Here is a 22,122-nt window from a genome sequence, read left to right as displayed (position 1 = left end):
GCCATCCTGCTACCTGTTGGCAGCTCAGCGGCTGCTCAGCTCGGGCCAGGACTCGAACCGCTGTTGCTCAGAGCTCAAACCCTTGAGCGAGCTCTTAACCAACTGAGCCACTCGGCCGGCCCTCCTTTGTTATATCCTTAATAAACCAGTAACCGTAAGTATTTCCCGGAGTGCTGGGAGCCATTCTAGCAAATTACTGAACCCACGGACGGGGTCATGGCAACTCTAATTTATGGCTGGTCTGTCAGAAGTATAGGCTGGTCTGTCAGAACCTGGGACTTTTGGTGTCTGAAGTAGGGGCAGTCTCGTGGGACTGAGCCCTTATCTTGTGAAATCTGATACTAACTCCAGGCAGATAGTGTCAGAACTGAACCAAATTACAGGACACCCAGCTGGTGTCTGAGAGTTGCTTGATGTGTGGAAAACCCACACATCTAGTGTCAGGAGTACTGTATGGTAGTAGCATGTGAGTAAAGGAGAAACACAGGAGTGTATTTCCTATAGAGGCTTAATTCATACAATGTTAAGAACAAAGTCTTTGCATTATGAAAAGTAGGTTAAAGTACAAAGTTGAAAATTACAATCCAGCTACTAAAAAAAGTAATAAATTTCTTCATTTATAATATGAGATGAATTAGATGAACTAGATGATTTTTAAGATGACTTACAGCTTTATGATCATATGATTTAGGATTAACTGAAAGTGATATTATCTAACTCAGCAGTTTCCAACCTCAGAGACTACCAAGAAGGAGCCAAGGCCAGGAGCCAAAGCTCTGGCCATACCACCCCAACCCTGCCAGACCAATCAGATAGCTTCCTCTTATCCTAGCTATGTTTATTAGAGAAAAGGGGAATTCTGACACTTAAAAAACATGTCTGAAAACTACTACCTAGATAAAATAAAAGATACATCAGACAGACAGCAATCATAATATACAGATTTCTGGCTAGATATATTTAGTAACAACTGGGTTCGACTTCCATGGCTCAATTATAAAAAATGCCAAACGTTGTTGTGATTGAGTATAAACCACTATGCATAATTACAGCAATTATCAAAGAGAATACAGTCCTATGATGTTACTTTGCAGAAACTTCATTCCCAGAAGTTGGAAGAGGAATTCTACTCTTGAAATTCTACGATTTTAGAATTAATCACAACCATATTTAAGTGCTGGAAAATGTGAAGTGTTTACCTGGGCTTCTTACTTCACGAGAAGAGGTTGGGTTATGTTAAAGAAGCGTGGCTGTCAATATTCTAATACCACCCTCACCAGCAACTGCTGGTTCAAGCAGAACAGCTCTGCTTCCATGTTACATGCTGAATGTTTTTTAAAATGTTTGAAAAAACAATCCCCTAGATTCAAGCTGAAGACAAGGGAGGACGGTAGGGGGCCCTACAGACAAACCACTGTCAGGGCACGCGGCAAGTCTTAGAAGACTAGAGCGAGAAGATTGAGACTACAAGGCAGATCTCACGCTCCCAGCTGCTCCTGATGACAGATTTTCTAACGCCAAAGTCAGTAACTCTCCTTGAAGACCTAGAAACTATTTTAGGGGGAAAACCATGAAGAGCCAGCTATAAAGAACAAAATCAAGTGTGGCATGAAGTCTGACTTCCTAAACCAAATGGCTTCAAATGAAGATGCTGGTTAAGGCAACAAAGCAAGCTCATTTGTACTAAAACATACTAAGAAATTACCAATATAAATTTTTCCATATCTGATTACGGAGAAGGGAGTAAAGAAAGGTGAGTGGAGTAGGAAGGCACTGGGTGACAGATGCCTCACTTCTGAGTGAGAAAAAGGAGGCTCCACAGTCTCCATTATAAATAATATGAGTGAGGCTAGCTGCTCTAGTCTATATGCTAGAACACTTTAATTTCAAAAAAGCAAAGTTGGAAAAAGCTAATTTCATTATTATAATACATATTTTCTTGCAAAGAAATTTAATATAGTTCTACTGTTCAAAAATATGGATATAAAAATACTATGTTACTGGGACTTTGAAATGCTGTTTCAAAAAATATCTTGACTACTTAAATAGCTTGACATGGCTTAGGACATTAAAACATAAAACAATATTAAAATAAAGATAGGAAAAAGATAAAGGATATTCAGAAGGAGACAAGAGACAAATGTTGCAGGAAACTGGGATGAAAGAGTTATTACTGAGAAGCTAATCTAATTCTAAGCTTCTTAGTACCAGAAGGAACTATCCCAAGAGAGGAGAGGTAAAGATTGGCTTAGTAGTTCTCATTCAAGTTGCTGTTGTCATGCATTTCATGTATCTCACAAATGTGACACCATGCTCAACATTCCAGTAAAACAAATCACCTGCTTTACGTGAGATAAAAATATTTCAGATTCGACATAGGTTGGTTCAGATAGTCAGCATGCCACCAGCTAACAGCTTAACACTGTGCTTTCGAAAAAGAAAACTAGCAAACGAATCAAGTCGGCTTTAATTTAGATTTCTACCACTGAATTAATATGCTTGGCCTTGATCAAGGTCCTGTATTAGCCATAAATGAATGAAAATTCATTTGGATTTCCAAGCAAGAAGTCAAACTCAGTTTTGTTCAGATGCTATTATTTAAAAGTATAGCCCTAATGTAATAAAACGTTAAGTGTAAACAAAATTTCATTAGTTTTCTAAATTCTCTTTTCTTCTTATACATGGTCAATAGCAGATAGAACCTTTAAATATAAATTAAACTTTTAGTCAGGTTGAAAAAGTATTGCAGAGAATTTATCACAGATAATTGAATCAAAAAGGAATACAATCAAAAGAACTTATCAGATACATTTTTAACATAATTCTGAATTACTTCAATGCTCTGTAACAATCTACTGGCTAAAAAAAAATATTGCAAAGGGCTGTGCATGATATATATTACATATTTCAGCCCATAATACTCACTTACTAACAGTTGCTTCTTTGATTTTGTGATTTTACATTTGGAGACAAAAACAAACTGAAAGAAAGATCCTTCTTTTTCTGAATTACCGGGTCAAATCACAAAGATTTAGGTAACATATATGCTGGGTGGTTTCTATTAGGTCCAACGATATGACATTGCCAATATACAACTATTTCTGATATATAAAACCAGCAATTTTATATGGTTCACTTAATATGAAAATTGGATGAGACTAGTACTATTGCCTGTATAAAATAATTTCAGATTATAATTTCTTTACATGAAGCTTTTATTTCTAAAACTTAAGATAGAAGTTATTTTTTAGCTATTGTTAAGTATAATAAAAAAAAATTTCCATTACAACATATAAAATAAAGATCTGATGATAAGATGCTTAGGTGTTACTGTACGTCAGATTTAAACAATGACTAAGCATTTCAATATAAGGTGAGAAATTCTATACTCACATGTTTAAAGCAGGTAACTGGAGCTGCTATAAAGCTATTGCTATTGATGTAGTTACCCCAGCTGAAACCTTCTATGGAGACTGCTGCTGAAATAAAATAAATTTAGATATATTACAATTCTAAATCTTTTATTTATAAGGTTGTTTTAAAATTTGAAATAATATAAAATCAATTTATCACCCTTTAAATAAAGTTTTTGTCTGTAAAGATTAAAGAACTTCTGTAAATAAACATGAACTTTGGCATATATCATACATGCAAACAAAGAGCAGTTTAAGCCCTCTACATAAAACATATGCTCCTCGGGAAGTGAAGTAAGAGCTCTCCAGTCATGAGAAGCAAAGAACAGCTGACGGCAGAAGTGTTCCCGATAACAAACATGGCTACAGCTGCTTTTGTGTTTTTATCCTCATCATGCAACTCTTACCGTGTGCCTTCAGGGAGCTTTCTATCCAGTATCTATCAACTAATACCTTCACTCAGGGTTTTCATTGCCTTATTCTCTACTTACCTACTTGCCTTTGCACTTTTGTTAAGCATCTCCTTTTAGAAATGGTCCTTTCCTCTTATGACTCTCTTCTCCCCAACCCCCTTTAAGATTGTTAAATGTCTTATTTCTTTGCCAATTATCTCCACAATGCTTCTCACCATCCAAAACATAGAGAACAGTGCTTTGTATTTTAATATTTATAAACATTACTAAACCAAATAAAAAACCTTAATATTAAGAAGGTTGTCACAAGCACTGGACCTTGTGAATGCAATTATTCTCGTCTAGGATAATTTACTGAAATCAAAACCATCATCAGGAAGCCCAGTGTCATATACAATAATAGGGTACAGAAATAGCTTAATCAGAATTCAAAATTAAAATGTCATTAATTAAAACTACATGAATCAGTATCAAATATTTCACCTCCATTACATTCACCCAATATTACCTGCTTTAGTCTTTGCTTGATTTTGCAAGGTAGCTTGATACTGGGCATATGCAGCTAGTTTAGCAACTAAAGGTTGTTTCTGAAGAACTTTTGCTTTCTTTGTTGGAGGCTTACCCTAAAACAAGAAGAGTTAAGTAAATAGGATTCTTTCTCATCCCCCTCCCACACCAAAAACTAACTTGATTGCATACTACTCATTCTGCTTAAGTAAACATCGAGGGTTTAGAAAATTATTAAAGCAGAGGAAACATACAAGGAATTTTAACATGAGAAATGTTTTCTGGAGTTTTCTGCCACAATGTAGATATCTAAAATGGGTAGCAGAGCTGGCATAGACAAAAAACAGCAATATGCAAATTAATATGTTAATAAAAAATTACATCCCATAAGATGTTAAAATACAGGCTGTGGTGGATACTTGATTCCTTCTTATACTAGATAAAACCAGTGGTTATTCACTCATGCAGGTTGCCAAGCATTGCTATTTATATGGTAAGAGAAGATAATTTAACGTTTAAAGAGCAAGTGACTAAGGTTTATACCTTTAGTGCTAACGCAAAAGATCAATGACAAAATGATCATGGGCCAAATTCACAGTGTGACAAACTGCCATCCATTTGGGTACAGACCACTGCTCAGGATCTTTAGGTACTGTCTTTCTGAAATATAGAAATACATCTAAGTGATGTATTTCCTTAATTTGGGGGACTTAAATAATCCTTTCAGTGCTATGTAATGATCACAATAAGTTAAAGGAGAATAAGAAAAATGTGATCACCAAAATAAAATACATTACAAAAATCAGATATGCAATGCCTCTAAAAAATTGTTTATATGCTACAATAGTTAACAACTTAGACAAATGGTCAAATCTCCAGTCATTTTGTTAGGTACTGATGTACATTTAAAGAAAGATGATTTCCTTCTATATTATGAACATTTTCAAAAAGGTTAGTTGGATTAACCAAATACATCTGGTCAAGGTATCAAATAGGTTATCAAAAGTACAAAGCAAAGATGATGGGAAATTAAAACCAAAGGGTAAACATATGCCCCAAATGTTGAAAGAGTCTATCTTGATAATAACTCAAAAGAAAACAAGGGGGAGAAATGGTTTCAATGTCTGTATATATAAAGGCATTTACTATATTTATAATTATTCAGAAAAATGGTATTTTTAATGCACTTACACAATTCAGTTTATTCTGGATAATACCATGCCTTGTCTATATACAATAGCTGTCAATTTTACGGACTGAACAAACTATGGTGCTCACCTATATCCTAAAAATGTAGAGTATAAAATGATAACTGGCCAATGGGGCAGAGGTGGAGTGCAGTGAATCACAATCAAATGGCAAATAAACGGTGAAAAACCATAGAAATAACAGATATAAAGAATAAGAAGGTTTCTGTACCGTTACCTGAAGTCTGGCCAAAATGCTTGCCTTCTTGGAGTTTGACGAATAACTTCTTGAACATGAAACGCTGCAGAAACGTTTGGTTTTAGAGTAAAACGCGTCTCGCACACCAACCATTCCACACATTTCGCAGGTAGCTAATTAAACAGAATAAAAATACTGGGTGTTACGATAATATAATAAAATCAATTTTTACCTAATAGATTAATAATTTCTCCATCTAAAAGTTTTAATTTAAATATTTTCCTTCTGGGGCCAGCCGAGTGGCGCGATGGTTAAGAGCTGGCTTGGGACGCCAGAGGACCCCGGTTCACATCCCACATATGAGGGCCAGTGACACTGCCCTCTACAGCTAAGATGCTGAACAACAGCTCAACCTGGAGCTGGGCTGCTGTGAGTTGCCGGCTACGGTGTAGGCTGCAGCCCCTGCTGCAGTGGGTTGCCATGGGCTACCGTGTGTAGCCAGCAGCCAGCGTGAGCAGCCAGCAGCCGCCATGAGCGGCCGTCCAGAAGCCGGCGACTGATCTGCCTTGCCTGGGAAGAGCACAATGATGATGCCAACTTGGGCCAGTGAAGCAATGTCCTCCACAATTAGACTGAAGAACAAAAGGACAGCAACTTGTCTGTTCCCCTTCCCCCGATTTCCCAGAGCTGTTCCCATCCCCCAAGTCCCCAATAAAAATCTTAAAAAAAAAAAAAATTTCCTTCTAACAGATAGAAAATTTCTTCTATGTGTTATACAAATGATAGAGAAAAGAATGATATGATGCCATGGCTAGGGACTCCAGAAGATCTGACAATAGCTCAAGGTCTGAAAGGCTTTCAACAGGATCAAAAGACACAAACAAATATAAATCACATTCAACTAACATCTCCTTAGTGCTCACCTCGTGCCAGGCGTTTTCATATGTATTATATGAACTACGGTGCTTGAAAGGATTATAAACAAAAGATGAAAAGTGCAATGAAACTGAGGATTAATAGAAGTGCAGCATAAGCCTTTAAACTATTGCAAAGATTGAAACCTAAAAAGATCTAACTCTTGGAAAAATACTAACAGCAATACAAGGATTCTCACAAAATAAGTTCAGGGGACAAGAAAGAAGGGACAGGGTCCAAACTTGAGGTAGGTCTAGCTCTATTATTAACTGATAATAAGGGGCAATAAAACTCCAACTACTATTGTGCCTCTTTTGTAAATTAGCATAATGGACAATAATCTGAAAGGCGGAATAGAAGAACAAGGGTCATAAGAGCTGAAGTTCAGAAAAGGAAAACAGGTATACCCCCAGGAGTGGACTGTTTAATTATATGGTAGTTGTATTTTTCACTTTTTGAGGAATCTCCATAGTTTTTCATAATGGCTGCATTAATTTACATTCCCACCAACAGTGCACTAGGGCTCCCTTGTCTCCACATCATTGCCAACACCTGTTATCGCTTATAGTCTTTTTGATAATAGCCATTCTAACAGGTGTGTGGGGTGGTCTCTCTTTGTGGTTGTGATCTGTATTTCCCTGATGATTTGTGATGTTGAGCATGTTTTCATGTACCTATTTGCCATCTGTATGTCTTCTTTGGAAAAATATCTATTTAGGTCCCTTACCCATTTTTATATTCAATTATTTGCTTTTTTGCTATTGAGTTGTATGAGCTGTTTATATATTTTGGATATTAACCCCCTTTTTTTTTTTAAAGGTTTTTATTGGGCAATTGGGGGAGGGGAACAGCACTGGGGAATTGGGGGAAGGGGAATAGACAAGTTGCTGTTCTTTTGTTCTTCAATCTAGTTGTGGAGGACGTTGCTTCACTGGCCCATGTTGGTATTGTGATCATTGCGCTCTTCCCAGGTGAGGCAGTCACTCACTGGTCATTGGACGGGCTCTCATGGCAACTCAAGAAAGTGCACGCCAGCTGCTGGTCAGCCCCACTGCAGCCTATGCCATCGCCAGCGGCTCCCGGCAGCCCAGCTCCAGGTCGAGCTGTTGTTCACCATCTTAGCTGTAGAGGGCGCAGCGTCACTGGCCCTCATATGTGGGATCTGAACCGGGGCCCTGCTGCTCAGAGCTGCAGTCCCAAGCCAACTCCTAACCAACGCACCATTCGACTGGCCCTCTGGGTTGCCTTTTCAATTTATTGTTTCCTTTGCTGTACAGTATCTCTTTAGTTTGATGTAGTCCCACTGTTTATGTTAGCTGTTGGTGTCTTATTTAAGAAATCACTGCCAAGACCAGTATCAAAAAGCTTTTCCACTATGTTTTCTTCTAGGAGTTTTATGGTTTCGGGTCTTACATTTAAGTCTTTAATCCATTTTAAGCTAAGTTTTGTGAGTGGTGTAAGAGAGGGGTCCAGGTTCATGCCTCTGTATAAGCATATCCAATTTTCCCAATACCATTTATTGAAGAAACTATCCTTTCCCCAGTGTGTGTTCTTGGTGCCCTATCAAACATCAGCTGACTGCCAATTAGTATTTCAAAGAAATATCTGCCCTCCAATATTCATTGCAGCATTATTCACAATAGCCAAGATTTGGAAACACTAAATATCCTCTGATGGATGAATGAATAAAGAAATTGTGATATACATATGTATTACATATGTATACAGATACATACGGTATATATTTATCTATATAATGAAATATTCATTATAATAAAATATTGTTCAGTCATAAAAAAAGAAGAAAACCCTGTCATTCTCACTACATGGATGAACCTAATGCTAAGTGAAATAAGTCAGACAGAGAAAGACGAATATTGTATAGTATCATTTATATGTGGAATCTTAAAAAATAAAAAGAAGCCTATTTCATAGAATGGTGGTTGCCAGGGGCTGCAGGAAATGGAGAGATGTACGTCAAAGGGTACAAATTTCAGTCATAAAAAGAATAAGTTGTAAGGATCTAATGTACAACAGGGTGGCTGTAGTTAATAATATAGTATTATATACTTGAAAGTTGCTGAGGGTAGAATTTAAGTGTTCACATCACAAACACACAAAACGTTAACTATGTGAGGTAATGGGTGTGATTATCTTGATCTTGATCTTGGTAATCATTATGTTGGGGAAAAAAGATCAACAGAAAACAAGTATGAAAAAAACACAAAACAAAACAACTAAGTGAGTGGGTTCAAATCTCTACCCAAACAGGTAAAAGTGGAGGGACTTGTAATTTAACCACTATTTGTTAAGTCTATGAGAAATCATGGGAAAAATATAAGGTGCCAGAAGATTAGAGACGAACAAAGGGTGTCTGAGGGGAGGAGAAAAACCTACCGTTTTCTGTTGTAAAAATTCTAGAACAGATTACCGTATTTGCCGGCGTATAAGACGACTGGGCGTATAAGACGACCCCCTAACATTTCCACTCAAAATACAGAGTTTGTTATATACTCGCCGTATAAGACTACCCCCTCTTCCGCACACCTTCCACACACCAAATAAAAGGTAAAACAATATCAGATTTGATTTGGCCCACTGAAGTGCAAACAAGCGTATTGTATTTCGTGTCACCACATAACCGTTTTGGCGATGTTGAGCCACCATGTCTGCTACATGTTTTTCGAGTTCTGGCCAGTGTGGGGTGCCTCTTCTTTTTTTTTTTATTTTATTTTATTGGGGAATTGGGGGGATGGGAACAGTGCTGGGGAGTTGGGGGAAGGGGAACAGACAAGTTGCTGTCGTTTTGTTCTTCAATCTAGTTGTGGAGGATGTTGCTTCACTGGCCCAAGTTGGCACCATCATTGCGCTCTTCTCTGGAGAGGCAGATCAGTCACCGGCTTCTGGACGGCCGCTCACTGCGGCTGCTGGCCGCTCACGCTGGCTGCTGGCCACACACGGTAGCCCATGGCAATCCACTGCCACAGGGACTGCAGCCCACGCCGTCGCCGGCGACTCATGGCAGCCCAGCTCCAGGTTGAGCTGTTGTTCAGCATTTCAGCTGTGGAGGGCAGTGTCACTGGCCCTCATATGTGGGATCCGAACCGGGGCCCTCTGGCATCCCAAGCGAGTTCTTAACCATCGCGCCACTCGGCCGGCCCTGGGGTGCCTCTTCTTAATGCACACTTACCCCTTGGCATACTCTTTAATGCTTTCTCATTTGATTTCCAGTCCCGAACCATCTTTTCTGTTACTCCATATTGTCTTGCAGCAGCACAATTATTATTTTCCTTAGCAAAGTTTATAACTTTCAGTTTAAAATTTGCATCATACTTCTTTCTTTTGGCTGGTGCCATGATAGGGATGATAGGGGTTTGACTGGTCGACATTTTCTATGCTGTACTGTACAATGGTGCAGTATTGTGGTTGGCTGTTGGCTGTATACAAAGCCTGATTTGATTGGTCCCTGCTCCCTGTTTGCCCGCCCTGTCACTATAGCAGTCTGGTCCACCCTTGCATCAGCATCTCCCTGGGACCTCACTAGTGCGCAAGTGAGAGCTCTTCAACATTCTAACAGGCACCATGATAGCGCAAAATCGCGAATCTTCAATGCATAATATGTAAAGAAATATATGGTAACCCGAATTACCACACTCGCAAAATCGCACACAGCCGACCATACACCCAGTATGGTATCGCGATTCGCGATTTTGCGCTATCATACTGGGTGTATGGTCGGCTGTGTGCGATTTTGCGAGTGTGGTAAAATCGCATAACAGCAAAATCGCATAACAGCCGAGCATACACCCAGCAGCGCTGCTGATGCCTGAACGGTATGTGGAATGAAGTGGGCGGGCATCGGGAGGCCACTATGGCACGGGGCAAGCACTATGGGCAGTCTATCTGAAGTGTACCTGGCGTATAAGACGACCCCCCACTTGGAGGCATATTTTTCAGGGCCAAAAAATCGTCTTATACGCCGGCAAATACGGTATTAAAAAGGTTTGTGATCATCCAGGTAGAAAAACTGTTATTCCCAAGGGGACAATGTATCTTTACTAAGAATTATACATGTCAACCTAGAATTCCCAAGACTAGGAAGTAAGCTCCACCTGGCAGGGACTTTATTCTATTATGGTCATCTCTGTATCTCTAGTATTTAAAACAATCTGGCACACATAGAGTTTATATCCTTTTGTGATAAGATTAACAGACTGGTATGGTGAGACTAAGCCATGGCATGATACATATTAACAGGCGTTAACACCTTTGATAAAATCTCTCAGCAGCTTTGTTAATAAAAATTGAGAAATTTAAGCCTAAGTGCAAGACACTGAACTGGTTTTGACTGGTTGGGTGACCACACCTAGTGGGTCCTAATTAAGGAAGTGAAGTTCTTTGATATAGTCTGAGGACTCTGTACCCGGCCCTGTGCTGCTCAGCTTTTTAATCAAAAGATTAAAATAGGATCTACAAGGCATTACCATCAAATCTGCAAATGACATGAAACTGGAAGATTAGATGACACAGCATAACATTAGATGACAGAAATAGGAATAAAAAATTTCTAAGACGACCAAAATTTAATAAGAAAAAAAAATTATGATCATGTGATGCCTTGGTTTGAACTAATAAAGCTATTATGCCAAAAAAAAAAAAAAAAGGAAAAAGAAAAGTTATATGGAGAGCTTAAAGTCTTACACCTCGGTTATAAAAAAATCAACTGCAAAAGCACAAGACTGGTTTAAATTGGTTTAGTTCATATGATAAAGATCAAAGGGTTTTAATTATTTGCAAATTCAGTATTAATTTCAAAAACGTTAAAGCAATTTTGGTGTCATGAATGGAAATAGTGTCCTGAAAAAGGGTGATAAAAGGCTGCACTCCCTTCCGCCCTAGTCACACAGGGTAATCAACCATCTGCCTAAGGTACTTTCCAGGATGTGGGACTTTGAATCCTAAATCCAGGACAGTCTCAGGCAAATCAGAACACGTTGTTGCCCTGCCACCACACAATCTGAAGTATCCCCAAAGGAAAGTGAGCAGAGTACCGATGAATTAAATCACTATGATACTGTGAGAAATGGTGGAAGCGACTAGTGACTTGGTGTTACTAGAGACACACTGAAACTATGTGTCCGAGTATGAAGAGAAGAGACGGCATAACAAAAATCAGAATTATTTTGTGTACCTTTAAGGAGCAAAATTAAACCCAAAAGACAAAAGTTAGAGCAAGGATAATTGTGGTTCAACATCAAGAATATTCTGGAAATTTAGAGATACCCTATAACTGGAATTGTTAAAACAGGAAGCTTCTTATAAGGAACTGCTACAGAGGGCAAGTGTCTTCCCACACTGTCAGTCTATTATCCTACACACTTTCAATTACGTAGGGATTTATTATCTAATTACGAAATTTAAGTCCACATTGAAGTTTCTCAACAGCTTTCTGTTTTCATTTTGTTCTACAAGCTTTCCACCAGAAAGTGGAAATAAAGTCAAAATAGAGAGATCAAACACAAACCCAGTGATTTTATCTTCTAAAACTACAAGTTTCAAGCTGTGTTTCTTCAAACTGTTCTTTAAAAATTCTAAAGAGGGGAAATGACAGAAGAAATGGAATTGAAACATAGCCTCAAATATAAAGTTGTTTAACAGGTAAAGGCTGTTCGCCCGAAGGCTGAATGATATTTATACTCACCCATGCCAGATTTACCATCCGGGTATGTGTAGACTTGTCCATTGTTTTTGATAATCGGGAGATTGGAAGGTAAAGGAGCAACTTCTTCTTCACTCTCCTCAGAGCTGGAGCTGCTACTTGTGTCCTCACTGCAGCTATCATAACCGTCAAACATCCCGAAAGAGTCTCTTCTTTTCCTTTCGGATCGTGAAGAATTTTCAGTCTTAAAAGTAGAAGAAATAATACGTGACATGGCACTCAGACGCACTCCCTAAAAAATCTTAGTTCAAATTTTGGTAAACAAGATTGGAAAAATGAAAATCAAGCCCAGAGAAATGATAATTTTATTTTACAATAAAAAGCTGAATGCTTTTGTCAAAATGGAGCCCTCTACGTCTATGAGGCACAAATCTATTAGCTAACATGTTAGCTAATAAGAATAACAATAATGATGGTAAGGACACGGACTGAATTAGAAGATCATCGTGTCATTCAAGTTTTGCCATGAATTAGATGGGTCACTTTTTATAAAAGAGAGATGAGATCAGATGATTTCTTTAAAAAAAATTGTGGTGAGATGCACATAACAGATGATTTCCTAATTTGCCTTTTATCTCCAAAACTGCAAATGTCTATACTGCAATAATTTAGAGTATCCAGGAAATACACAGATGCTTTTAAAAATCACTGCTAAGAGTTCCGGAGGGATTGAGAATTTAAAATTTTAGAGACCATTTCTAGACATTAAGTATTTAAAAAATTATAGAAGATAACATTTTTACATATGCAACCCTGTTTCTTTTTTCTTTAACATAAACAATGTTTAAAACGAATCCCCAATTATCTCAAGTTAAACATTATTTCCTTTTCAAAAGAAAAGCACAAAGACACTATGTCATCTTCAGGGACTGCTACTCATTTATTCATCCCTCCAAAAAATGTTCCCTCATTCAAGCCACAAAAATACCCCTCCAAACTAACATCACTACTCAAAACTTTCCTGAAATAAATCCCCAAACTTTAAGTTTAGTGAGAAGAAAATCAAAAGGAGATAGGAAATAATGAGGAAAAAAAAATTACTTGAAATTAAAAAAAAGAAAGAAAAAAAAAAAGAAACCACCAGGAAACATGTAGTAGGTTACAGCTAGAGCAGATACCATCAATGAAAGAATCTTTACTTTGGCACCTATTCTTTGTTCTTTTGTTTCAGTTAATATTTTTTGGTATCATCTTACACATTTATGCACAATTTCTTTTCTGACTAGTTTAACTTAACATGACTAATAACCAAGCTGAAATCTGTTGTCCGAAGCTTGACAAGATAAAACCATGCAAAGGCATATCTTAGTTTTATTGAATCAACGGTCATCTCCAGGTATGCTAGCATTAAACATCTGCACTGAGATGGGAAATAAGATTTTCACTTGTATCAGGTTTAACTACGGAAGCACCAAAATTGGTTTCTAAATCCACACAATGGAAATATGATATATCCAAGTGAAAACTGTCTTTTAGGAAGTCCCTTGGGAGGCTCTCTCTACACATGTTCTACCTCCAACTCTTCTTAGTATTCAGAACTTTCTTAGACCCAATTTTAAAAAGAAAAACTTCTTGTTTGTGGTCACTTTAGACTTATTCCCCCATCTCCCTCAATATTTTCACTAGCTTGATTTATCCGCCTTATTTAGCAGATTTGGTTTTGAATAACTTTCAGGTATTTCTACAAATCAAATGTATCTTCAAAGAATCAAAATCTACTACCCCCAAGATTTCAAAAGAATAAATAAGAGTCTGAAGGCAATTCTAAAAGACAAGTCTCACAACATTCTGAACTGATAAGGTGGCAGGAAATGGGACAGTCCTTGTTTAGGTGAAGTGTGGTGCTGGAAACACAGAATTCTGACAGACCGAGATTTGAGACCTACCATTGCCATCTATTAGCTGTGAACTTGGGCAAGTTGTGAGATTCTTCCCTTATTTATGCACCATTCAACAACTATCAAGTATCTGTGTGTCTCACAGTGACAGAGGCTAAAGATAAGGTGGTGTACAGAGCAGACAAGATCCATGGTTCTCACAAAAGCTATGGTTTCCTGGTGGGAGACATCTAAGCAAGGCCATGTGAGGACAGAGTAGCTATGGTAGGGGTAGGCAACTGAGATGCAGTGGAGGAAAGACCCTGCCTGAGGACAAGGGCAGTCATTTAAATATCTGGTGCTGGAATGTTCTAAGCCAAGGAAAGAGCAAGACCAAGGCTTTCAAGCTGGAATATACTTGGCACATTGAAGACCACTGTGGCTGGGGCCCAGAGTGGAGGTGTGGGAGGTGAGGTCGGAGGATGTAGTACCACATGACAAGGGCCCTTGGAGGTCAGGGTAAAGAATTGATTTTTTTCCCCTGAGGGCAATGGGAAAACATTATGAAATACTTATCACATTGACTGGAATACACACTTAATAAATACTGGCTAGAATTCTAAGATCTAATAAATTTACACAGCCTACCACCAAGTAGAGGTGACCTCTTATACCCAGTTTTCATATAAACTTGTCCACTTCAAAGCCAGCTCAGGTGGCAGCTAATGCATACTTACAGACCCTTCAATGTCAAAATATCTCTCTTCTGACTCTACTTCTCAGAGAATATAACCCTGAAATTTCAGGAGGTCAATGATTATGAACATTGTGGTTTCAATAAATATAGGCGATTAACATGAAAAAAAAAAAGTACTATGGTTATAAATACATTTGGGAAATTTTCCTTACTTCAGGCCTTCTTCGAGTTTTTAATATACTTATGAACATTATGATAAAGAGGGATATATAGTATGCAGTCTGTCACAAAGCATCTTCAAGGACTAATGTTCCAGAGAAATGCTCTGACCTTTTCCACCATCCTCACATACAGAAAATGATTATACCACACAAGGGGAATATGCCCCTGGATGCGCCCAGCCTGAGGCCTCTGACTGTCCCAAGTACTGCAGGAATGAATATCTTGACGTACACATAATCCAGGGCACACTAGCTGAGAAGCTATGTTCTACATGCGGAATGCTGTTCCCTAACTTTTTTTTTTAAATTGGGGAACAGTGTGTTTTTCCAGGACCCATCAGCTCCAAGTCAAGTAGTTTTCATTTTAGTTGTGGAGGGCGCATCTCAGTGGCCCATGTGGGAATTGAACTGGCAACCTTGGTGTTATGAGCACTGCGCTCTAACCAACTGAGCTAACCAGCTACCCCTTATTTTTTTCTTAGATTAGATTAGAATACTAGTGGAAAAAAAAATATGTGTGTGTGTGTATGTATTTATACATATACGTGTGTGTGTGTGTATACATGTAAAATTTATTTACTATATAGGGGAGCTTAATTGGAATTCCTGCATCAGACCAAAACCCTTAAGGGGGCTGCAACTTCAATGAAAGAGTGAATGGGGGGGAAAATCTAACTGCAAAGGGGACCTAACAAGGGAGCCTTTTCTGTACATGTTCTGGGTGGAAATGCTTCTCCGGGGTTTCATTATCACAGGCCTGCCCCCCTGAGTATGTCTGAGGTCATAACTTACCCTACCCCTTGACGGTCAGGAAATCCCCGGGTCAAGAAATCAAAGTGGTTCCAGGATATTAGTGCCCCTGGATACCCAGCAAAAGCAAATCCTAAATTACCTCAGAAAATAATCACCTACAATTCAGGCCTTGTAGCATTCTCATAGATTTTATCAAATATGAGTACACAGTCAAATATCAAACACACAATAAGCAATCCACTACAGCACATTGTCAGCAGAAATAGATTAGGAATCCCAAAGTTAGGCACTGGAAATGCCACAGACAGAATATAAAATAACCATACAAGAACTGATTAAGAAGAAATGAAAATGTTATTGAAAATTGAGCAAAGGAATAAAAAGCAATCTACAGATTTGAAAAAAACCCAAAAAACCTAAATGTTAACTTCTGTAAATAAAAAAATATAACCACTGTAATTTAAAAAACAAACAACAAACACCTCAATAGATGGGATGAACAGGTCAGACATGACTAAAAAAGAATTGGGAAATGGAAAATAAACATTAAGAAAATATCCAAAACACAGTAAAGAAAAACAGAAGTATGGAAAATAAGAGGTTAAAAGAGCACAGAATGTAATGATCTAATAAATGCCTAATAAGGATTCTCAAAGGACGGAATGGAGAATGGTAATGTTGAATGAGATACTGGTTGAAAACACAAATTCACAGAGAGAACTACAATATATGTTAAGCACAACAAAAAGATGTCCACATTTAAACAGATCACAGTAAAATTGCAGAACACCAGGGAGAAGGTTTAAAAAACAACCAGTCACCACAAATGAATCTCACTAGTCAACAAGTCCAGCTCAGGCACTGATGCAGTCCAATCAATCAGCTGCTTAGTAACTAACTATAAATATGACCAGATGGGCAAGGACCACCAATGAGTTGAGAAAGGACTCTAAGAATATGAAAGACTAACACAAATCTTGAGGAAAAAAGAATCTATAGTAAACAGGTAATACGTGGAGCAAATGAAAACTTTAAAAAAATGAAATGAATTCTTCAGAGATATGTGTGAAAAAGATAGATCTTGGGTTTAAAAACAGAAGAGGCAAAATAATATACAATAAATGGATAGTAAAATTAAGAAAATCTTTGAAATAGCGTGTGCGTATACATGAGACAAAAAGCTAGATAGTAAAAAAGATAAGGTAAACACAGAGAGCCAAAATCCAAAGAACAGAGATACTGAAGAAAGACAAAGCAGATGTTAGAGTCATATAAAGAAAAAAATACACACACACACACACACAAAAAATTCCAGGATCAAAATAGTTTCTATCTTGAGACCATGCCAGCCCAGCTTAATGACTTAAAAAAAAAATCTATACCAACGTACATCATAATAAAAATTACAGAACTCTGACAATGAAGATACTAAAAGCTTCAAGAAAAACACTATGCCACATAAAGAGATGTGAACTGGGATATCAGTGGGCTTCTCTCAATAGCAAGATTAATAAAAACAATGCCTTCAAACTTAAAGGAAAAAAAAATCAGAAAATCTATACTCAAAGCGAAAAATCAATGAAATAATTAAAAAAACAAACAAAAATAAATGAAAGCATATGCTGGTTCTTTGAGAAGAGCAATACGATTGATAAACCTCAAATCAGAGATTAAGACACAAGTTTTCCAATATTATGAGGGGATATCACTAGATTCTACAGATATTAAAAAGAAAATTAGCTAATATTTAGTATGCTAATAAATTTGACGACTTAGATGAAATAGACAAATTCCTTGAAAGACACAAAACCAAACCTCACTCATAAAGAAACAGATTACCTGAATAGGTAAATATAATAACCTGAATACGTAAAGAAATTGACTTGTAGTTGAAAACCTTACATCTGTGGGCCAGCCGAGTGGTGCGTTGGTTAAGAGTTGGCTTGGGACGCCAGAGGGCCCCGGTTCAGATCCCACATTAGGGCCAGCGACACTGCCCTCTACAGCTAAAATGGTGAACAGCAGCTCGACCTGGAGCTGGGCTGCCATGAGTCGCCGGTGACAGCGTAGGTGACAGCGTAGGCTACAGCAGGGCTGCCATAAGCTACCGTGAGAGGCTGGCAGCCAGCTTGAGTTGCCAAGAGCCGCTGTGAGCAGCCATCCAGTGGCTGGCGACCGATCTGCCTCATCTGGGAAGAGCACAATGATAATACCAACATGGGCCAGTGAAGTAGTGTCCTCTACAACTAGACTGAAGAACAAAAGGACAGCAACTTGTCTGTTCCCCTTCCCCTATTCCCCAATAAAATCTTTAAAACACAAAAAAAGAAAACCTTACACAAATTACTTGGAATACTTCCACACAGATTTCCTCCTTTTTTCTAAAATAAAAACTTCTTTATTTTGTGTTTATTTGAGGTTTTCTCAAGATTAGATTCAGACTGTTGATCCCCAGTTGAAATGCGATGTAAATGACACTCTGAGGTAGCAAATCCAGATTACAAGATGTCCAATGCCTCTTACTGATGTTAAGTTTGAAAACCTGGTCTAGGTGTGGTCAGGTTCTCCTTTCTTTTCCCTCTTCTAACAAGCAATCTACAGGGAGATATTTAAAGACCATGCAAATATTCTGCTCATCAAAAGTCCACTCCAGATTTGGCATCTAATGATTGTTGTGCCATTTTTAATTTTCCAAGCCTAGAATTCCATCAGTTGACATCATTCTGTAAGGAAGGTCCCTTTTTTTTATACTACAGATACCGTTTCATCAATTCCTGCTTTTCAGTGGCTTACAATTCATTATTGTACTTATTTGGGGGCTCAAACTGTCCTAAATTTGGCCAGTGGGAGCCCCATCAAGCTGATGCCCCTATCGTTTTTTTTTTTTTAGTAATTCCTTCCTTTCTGATATAAGAAGATATTCTAGGCTTATCTTATACTCATTTTCCTGTTCGAGCCCTGGAGTCATCCACTTCTCTGAAAAGCCTTTGTTTCTTTTAGTGGGGAATGACATTAGAAATGACGATCTAGGTGATCCGCAGGCGTGCTCACTGCTACAATAAGCAATCTTGGGGACTTTAAAAACATACATTGTTTCTCACTGAAATCCCACCCCACCCCATCAATAAATTTAGCATCCAGTAACTCCTGCCAAACCAAACATTACTATGATAGTGGTGAAATGATTTTCTAATTCTAATACTCTTTTACCAGTCAGTAGGGAATTCTCACATCATCCTTTTTATGTATTTACCTACCTACTCATTATTACTATGAATTCACTAACTCCTGGTCTTTTCCCTCCAATGGTTTATAACTCATTACTGTCCTTAATTATTTTGAAGCTCACATTATCCCAGATTTGGCTAGTAGGATCCCCTTGAATAGGCTCCTGTGTCCTTTGGACATGCTCCCATCAATTTTTGAGTACTGTCTTACTTTCTGGAACATGAAGATATTCCAGGATCATTTTATACCTATGCTGCTCCAGCCCTGAAATCAATGATGTCTCCAAGGAGCTCTTGTCCTTTTTAGGGGGCACTGGCATTAAAAATTAAGATGTAAAAAAGAAAACAACAAAAAACCCAAGATGTGCTCAGTATAGTTTTACCCTAAAAGCCATTGTTGTATCTTCTTTTGTGTGAGTGTGGGATTTATCTGTTCTTATTTTTTCCCTTTTTTTCTTTAGAGTTTTTAATATTTTAAATGTTTTTTTAAAGTTCTTTGTATTTATGAATTTAACCTAAATTTACCCTTTGTCTGTAATATATGGCAAAATTTGATTTTGTTTACGGACTATTTTGCCATGCAATTAAAAAATTTATGTAGTAAAATTTATCACTATTTTCTTATATTGATATTCATAAATATTTATACATAATTTTCATTTTTTGTACAATATTAGAAAACAATTACTCTTACTTCATAAAAATAATTAGAAAATATATAATTTTCTATATTCTAAAATAATTCATGTAGCATTGGGAATATCTGGTCTGTAAAAGGTTTGCAGAATCTCTTGTGAAATACCTGGGTCTGGTGTTTTGAGGGAGAGCTCCTTGATAAATTTCTCTATTTTTTCTACAGAAATTATCTAAGTTTATTATTTTTTTACATTTCAAATGAGGTCAATTTTCTTAAACTGTACTTCCTAAAAAATCATCCACTTCATCTAGGTTTTCAAATTTATTTACAGAGATGAGCAAAATAGTTGCATATGATTTTCTCAATTTCCTCTGTATCAAGTTATTTCCCCCTTGTCATTTCTTATCTTGTATATTTGTGCCTTCTTTTTTCACCCTTGATTAAACTAGGTAGTGGTTTATCTGTTTGTTGTCATTTTAACAATCTTCACAGTCATCTTCACCAGGAGTAGATACCATCTCAAGAAACCACTTTCTTTGCTTGTCCATAAGAAGCAACTCCTCATGAGTTCCAAGGTTTATCATGAGATTGCAGTAATTAAGTCACATCTTTAGGCTCCACGTATAAATCTAGTTCTCTTGCTATTTCCACCACATCTGCGGTTACTTCCTCCACTGAAGTCCTGAACCCATCAAAGTCATCCATGAGAAATGGAATCAACTTCTTTCAAACTCCTGTTAATGTTGATTTTTTTGATGTCTTCCCATGAAACACAAATGCTCATAATGGCATCTAGAATGGTGATCCTTTCCAGAAGGTTTTCAATTTACTTTGCCCAGATCCATCAGAGGAATCACCATCTATGGCAGTTATAGCCTTATCAAATGTATTTTTAAACAGTAAGACTTAAAAGTCAAAATTACTCCCTAGTCCATGAGCTTCAGAATGGATGTTGTGCTAGCAGACATGAAAACAACATTAATCTCAGTGTACATCTCCATCAGAGCTCTTGTGTGACCAGGTGCATTGTCAATGAGCAGTAATATTTTGAAAGGAATCTTTTTTTCTAAGTAGTAGGTCTCAACAGTGGGCTTAAAATATTCAGTAAACCATGCTGTAAACAGATGTGCTGCCATCCAGGCTTTGTTGTTCCATTTATAGAACACAGGGAGAGTAGATTTAGCATAATTTCTAAGGGCCCTAGGATTTTCAGAATGGTACATGAGCACTGGCTTCAACTTAAAGTCACCAGCTGCATTAGCCCCTGACAAGAGAGTAAGCCTGTCCTTTGAAACTTTGAAGCCAGACACTGACTTCTCCTCTCTAAGCTAACAAAGTCCTAGATGGCATCTTCTTGCAAGATAAGATTGTTTTATCTATACTGCAAATCTGTTTAGTGTTGCCATCTTCATGAATTATCTTAGCTAGATCTTCTGGATAACTTGATGCTTCACCTTGCACTTTTATGTTATGGAGATGGCTTCTTTCCTTAAATCTCATGAACCAGCCTCTGCTGGCTTGAAACTTCTGCAGCTTCCTCACCATTCTCAGCCTTCACAGAACTGAAGAGAGTTAGGACCTTGTTCTGGATTAGGCTTTGGCTTAAAGAATTAGAGTTGGTTTGACCTGCTATCCAGATCACTGAAATTTCTCCATAACAGCAATAAAGCTTTCTTATGATTCGTGTGTTCACTGGAGTGACACTTTTAATTTCAAGAATTTCTCCTTTTCATTCACAACTTGGCTAACTGGCACTAGAGGCCTAGCTGTCGACATGCCCTCCTCACTAAGCTTAACTATTACTAGCTTTTGATTTAAGTGAGATGTGTGACTCTTCCTTTCACTTGAATAGTTAAGAGGCCATTGTAGGGTTATTAATGGACCTAATTTCAATATTGCTGTCTCAGGGAATAGGGAGGCCTGAGGAGAGGGAGAGAGACGGGGAAACAGTGGTCAGTGAAGCAGTCAGAATACACACATTTACCAATTAAATTTGCCGCCTTATATAGGTACAGTTTGTGGCACCCCAAGACAATTACAATAGTAATGTCAAAAATTATTGATCACAGATCACCATAACAAATATAATAATGTAAAAGTTTGAAATGTTGCAAGAATTACCAAAATATGACAGATACACAAAAAGGAGCAAATGCTGTTGGAAAAAATACCACTGATAGACTTGCTCGATGCAGGGGTGCCACAAACCTTCAATTTGTAAAAATGCAGAATCTGTGAAGTGCAATAAAGCAAAGCACAATAAAATTAGGTAGGCCTGTGTCTTTTACAGTACCAGCTATGTTATCTAATCTTTCAGTTTCAGATGGTATCCTCTGAATCACCCGTTAGTTAAACAATATCATTAATCTTATTCTAGCTTTTTCTTTTCCTTCCTTTTCCCCTCAGCTAATTTTTTT

The 22,122-nt window shown here is 37.7% G+C and overlaps 1 protein-coding gene across 13 annotated transcripts in view; it reads right to left on the bottom strand.

Moving 5' to 3' along the window:
- Positions 1 to 22,122, bottom strand: part of MBTD1 (mbt domain containing 1) — a 59,579-nt gene that overhangs the window by 27,607 nt on the left and 9,850 nt on the right. For 7 of the 13 annotated variants that reach the window (XM_019638670.1, XM_019638674.1, XM_019638672.1 and 4 more), the window contains 4 exons: positions 12,336 to 12,537; positions 5,753 to 5,892; positions 4,335 to 4,449; positions 3,394 to 3,479 (listed from right to left, as the gene is read on the bottom strand). In XM_019638670.1, coding sequence (XP_019494215.1) covers positions 3,394 to 3,479; positions 4,335 to 4,449; positions 5,753 to 5,892; positions 12,336 to 12,489 — 495 coding nt within the window. In that variant the 5' untranslated portion in view covers positions 12,490 to 12,537. Of the gene's footprint in view, positions 1 to 3,393; positions 3,483 to 4,334; positions 4,450 to 5,752; positions 5,893 to 12,335; positions 12,538 to 22,122 lie in introns of those variants that run through there. The other 6 variants (XM_019638666.1, XM_019638676.1, XM_019638668.1 and 3 more) reach the window with 4 other exon arrangements.

The sequence above is a fragment of the Hipposideros armiger genome, unplaced genomic scaffold (genome assembly GCF_001890085.2).
Source record: "Hipposideros armiger isolate ML-2016 unplaced genomic scaffold, ASM189008v1 scaffold_40, whole genome shotgun sequence".
Taxonomy (NCBI): domain Eukaryota; kingdom Metazoa; phylum Chordata; class Mammalia; order Chiroptera; family Hipposideridae; genus Hipposideros; species Hipposideros armiger.
The sequence above is the reverse complement of the archived record's forward strand: the minus strand, read 5'-3'. Positions and strand labels throughout refer to the sequence as shown.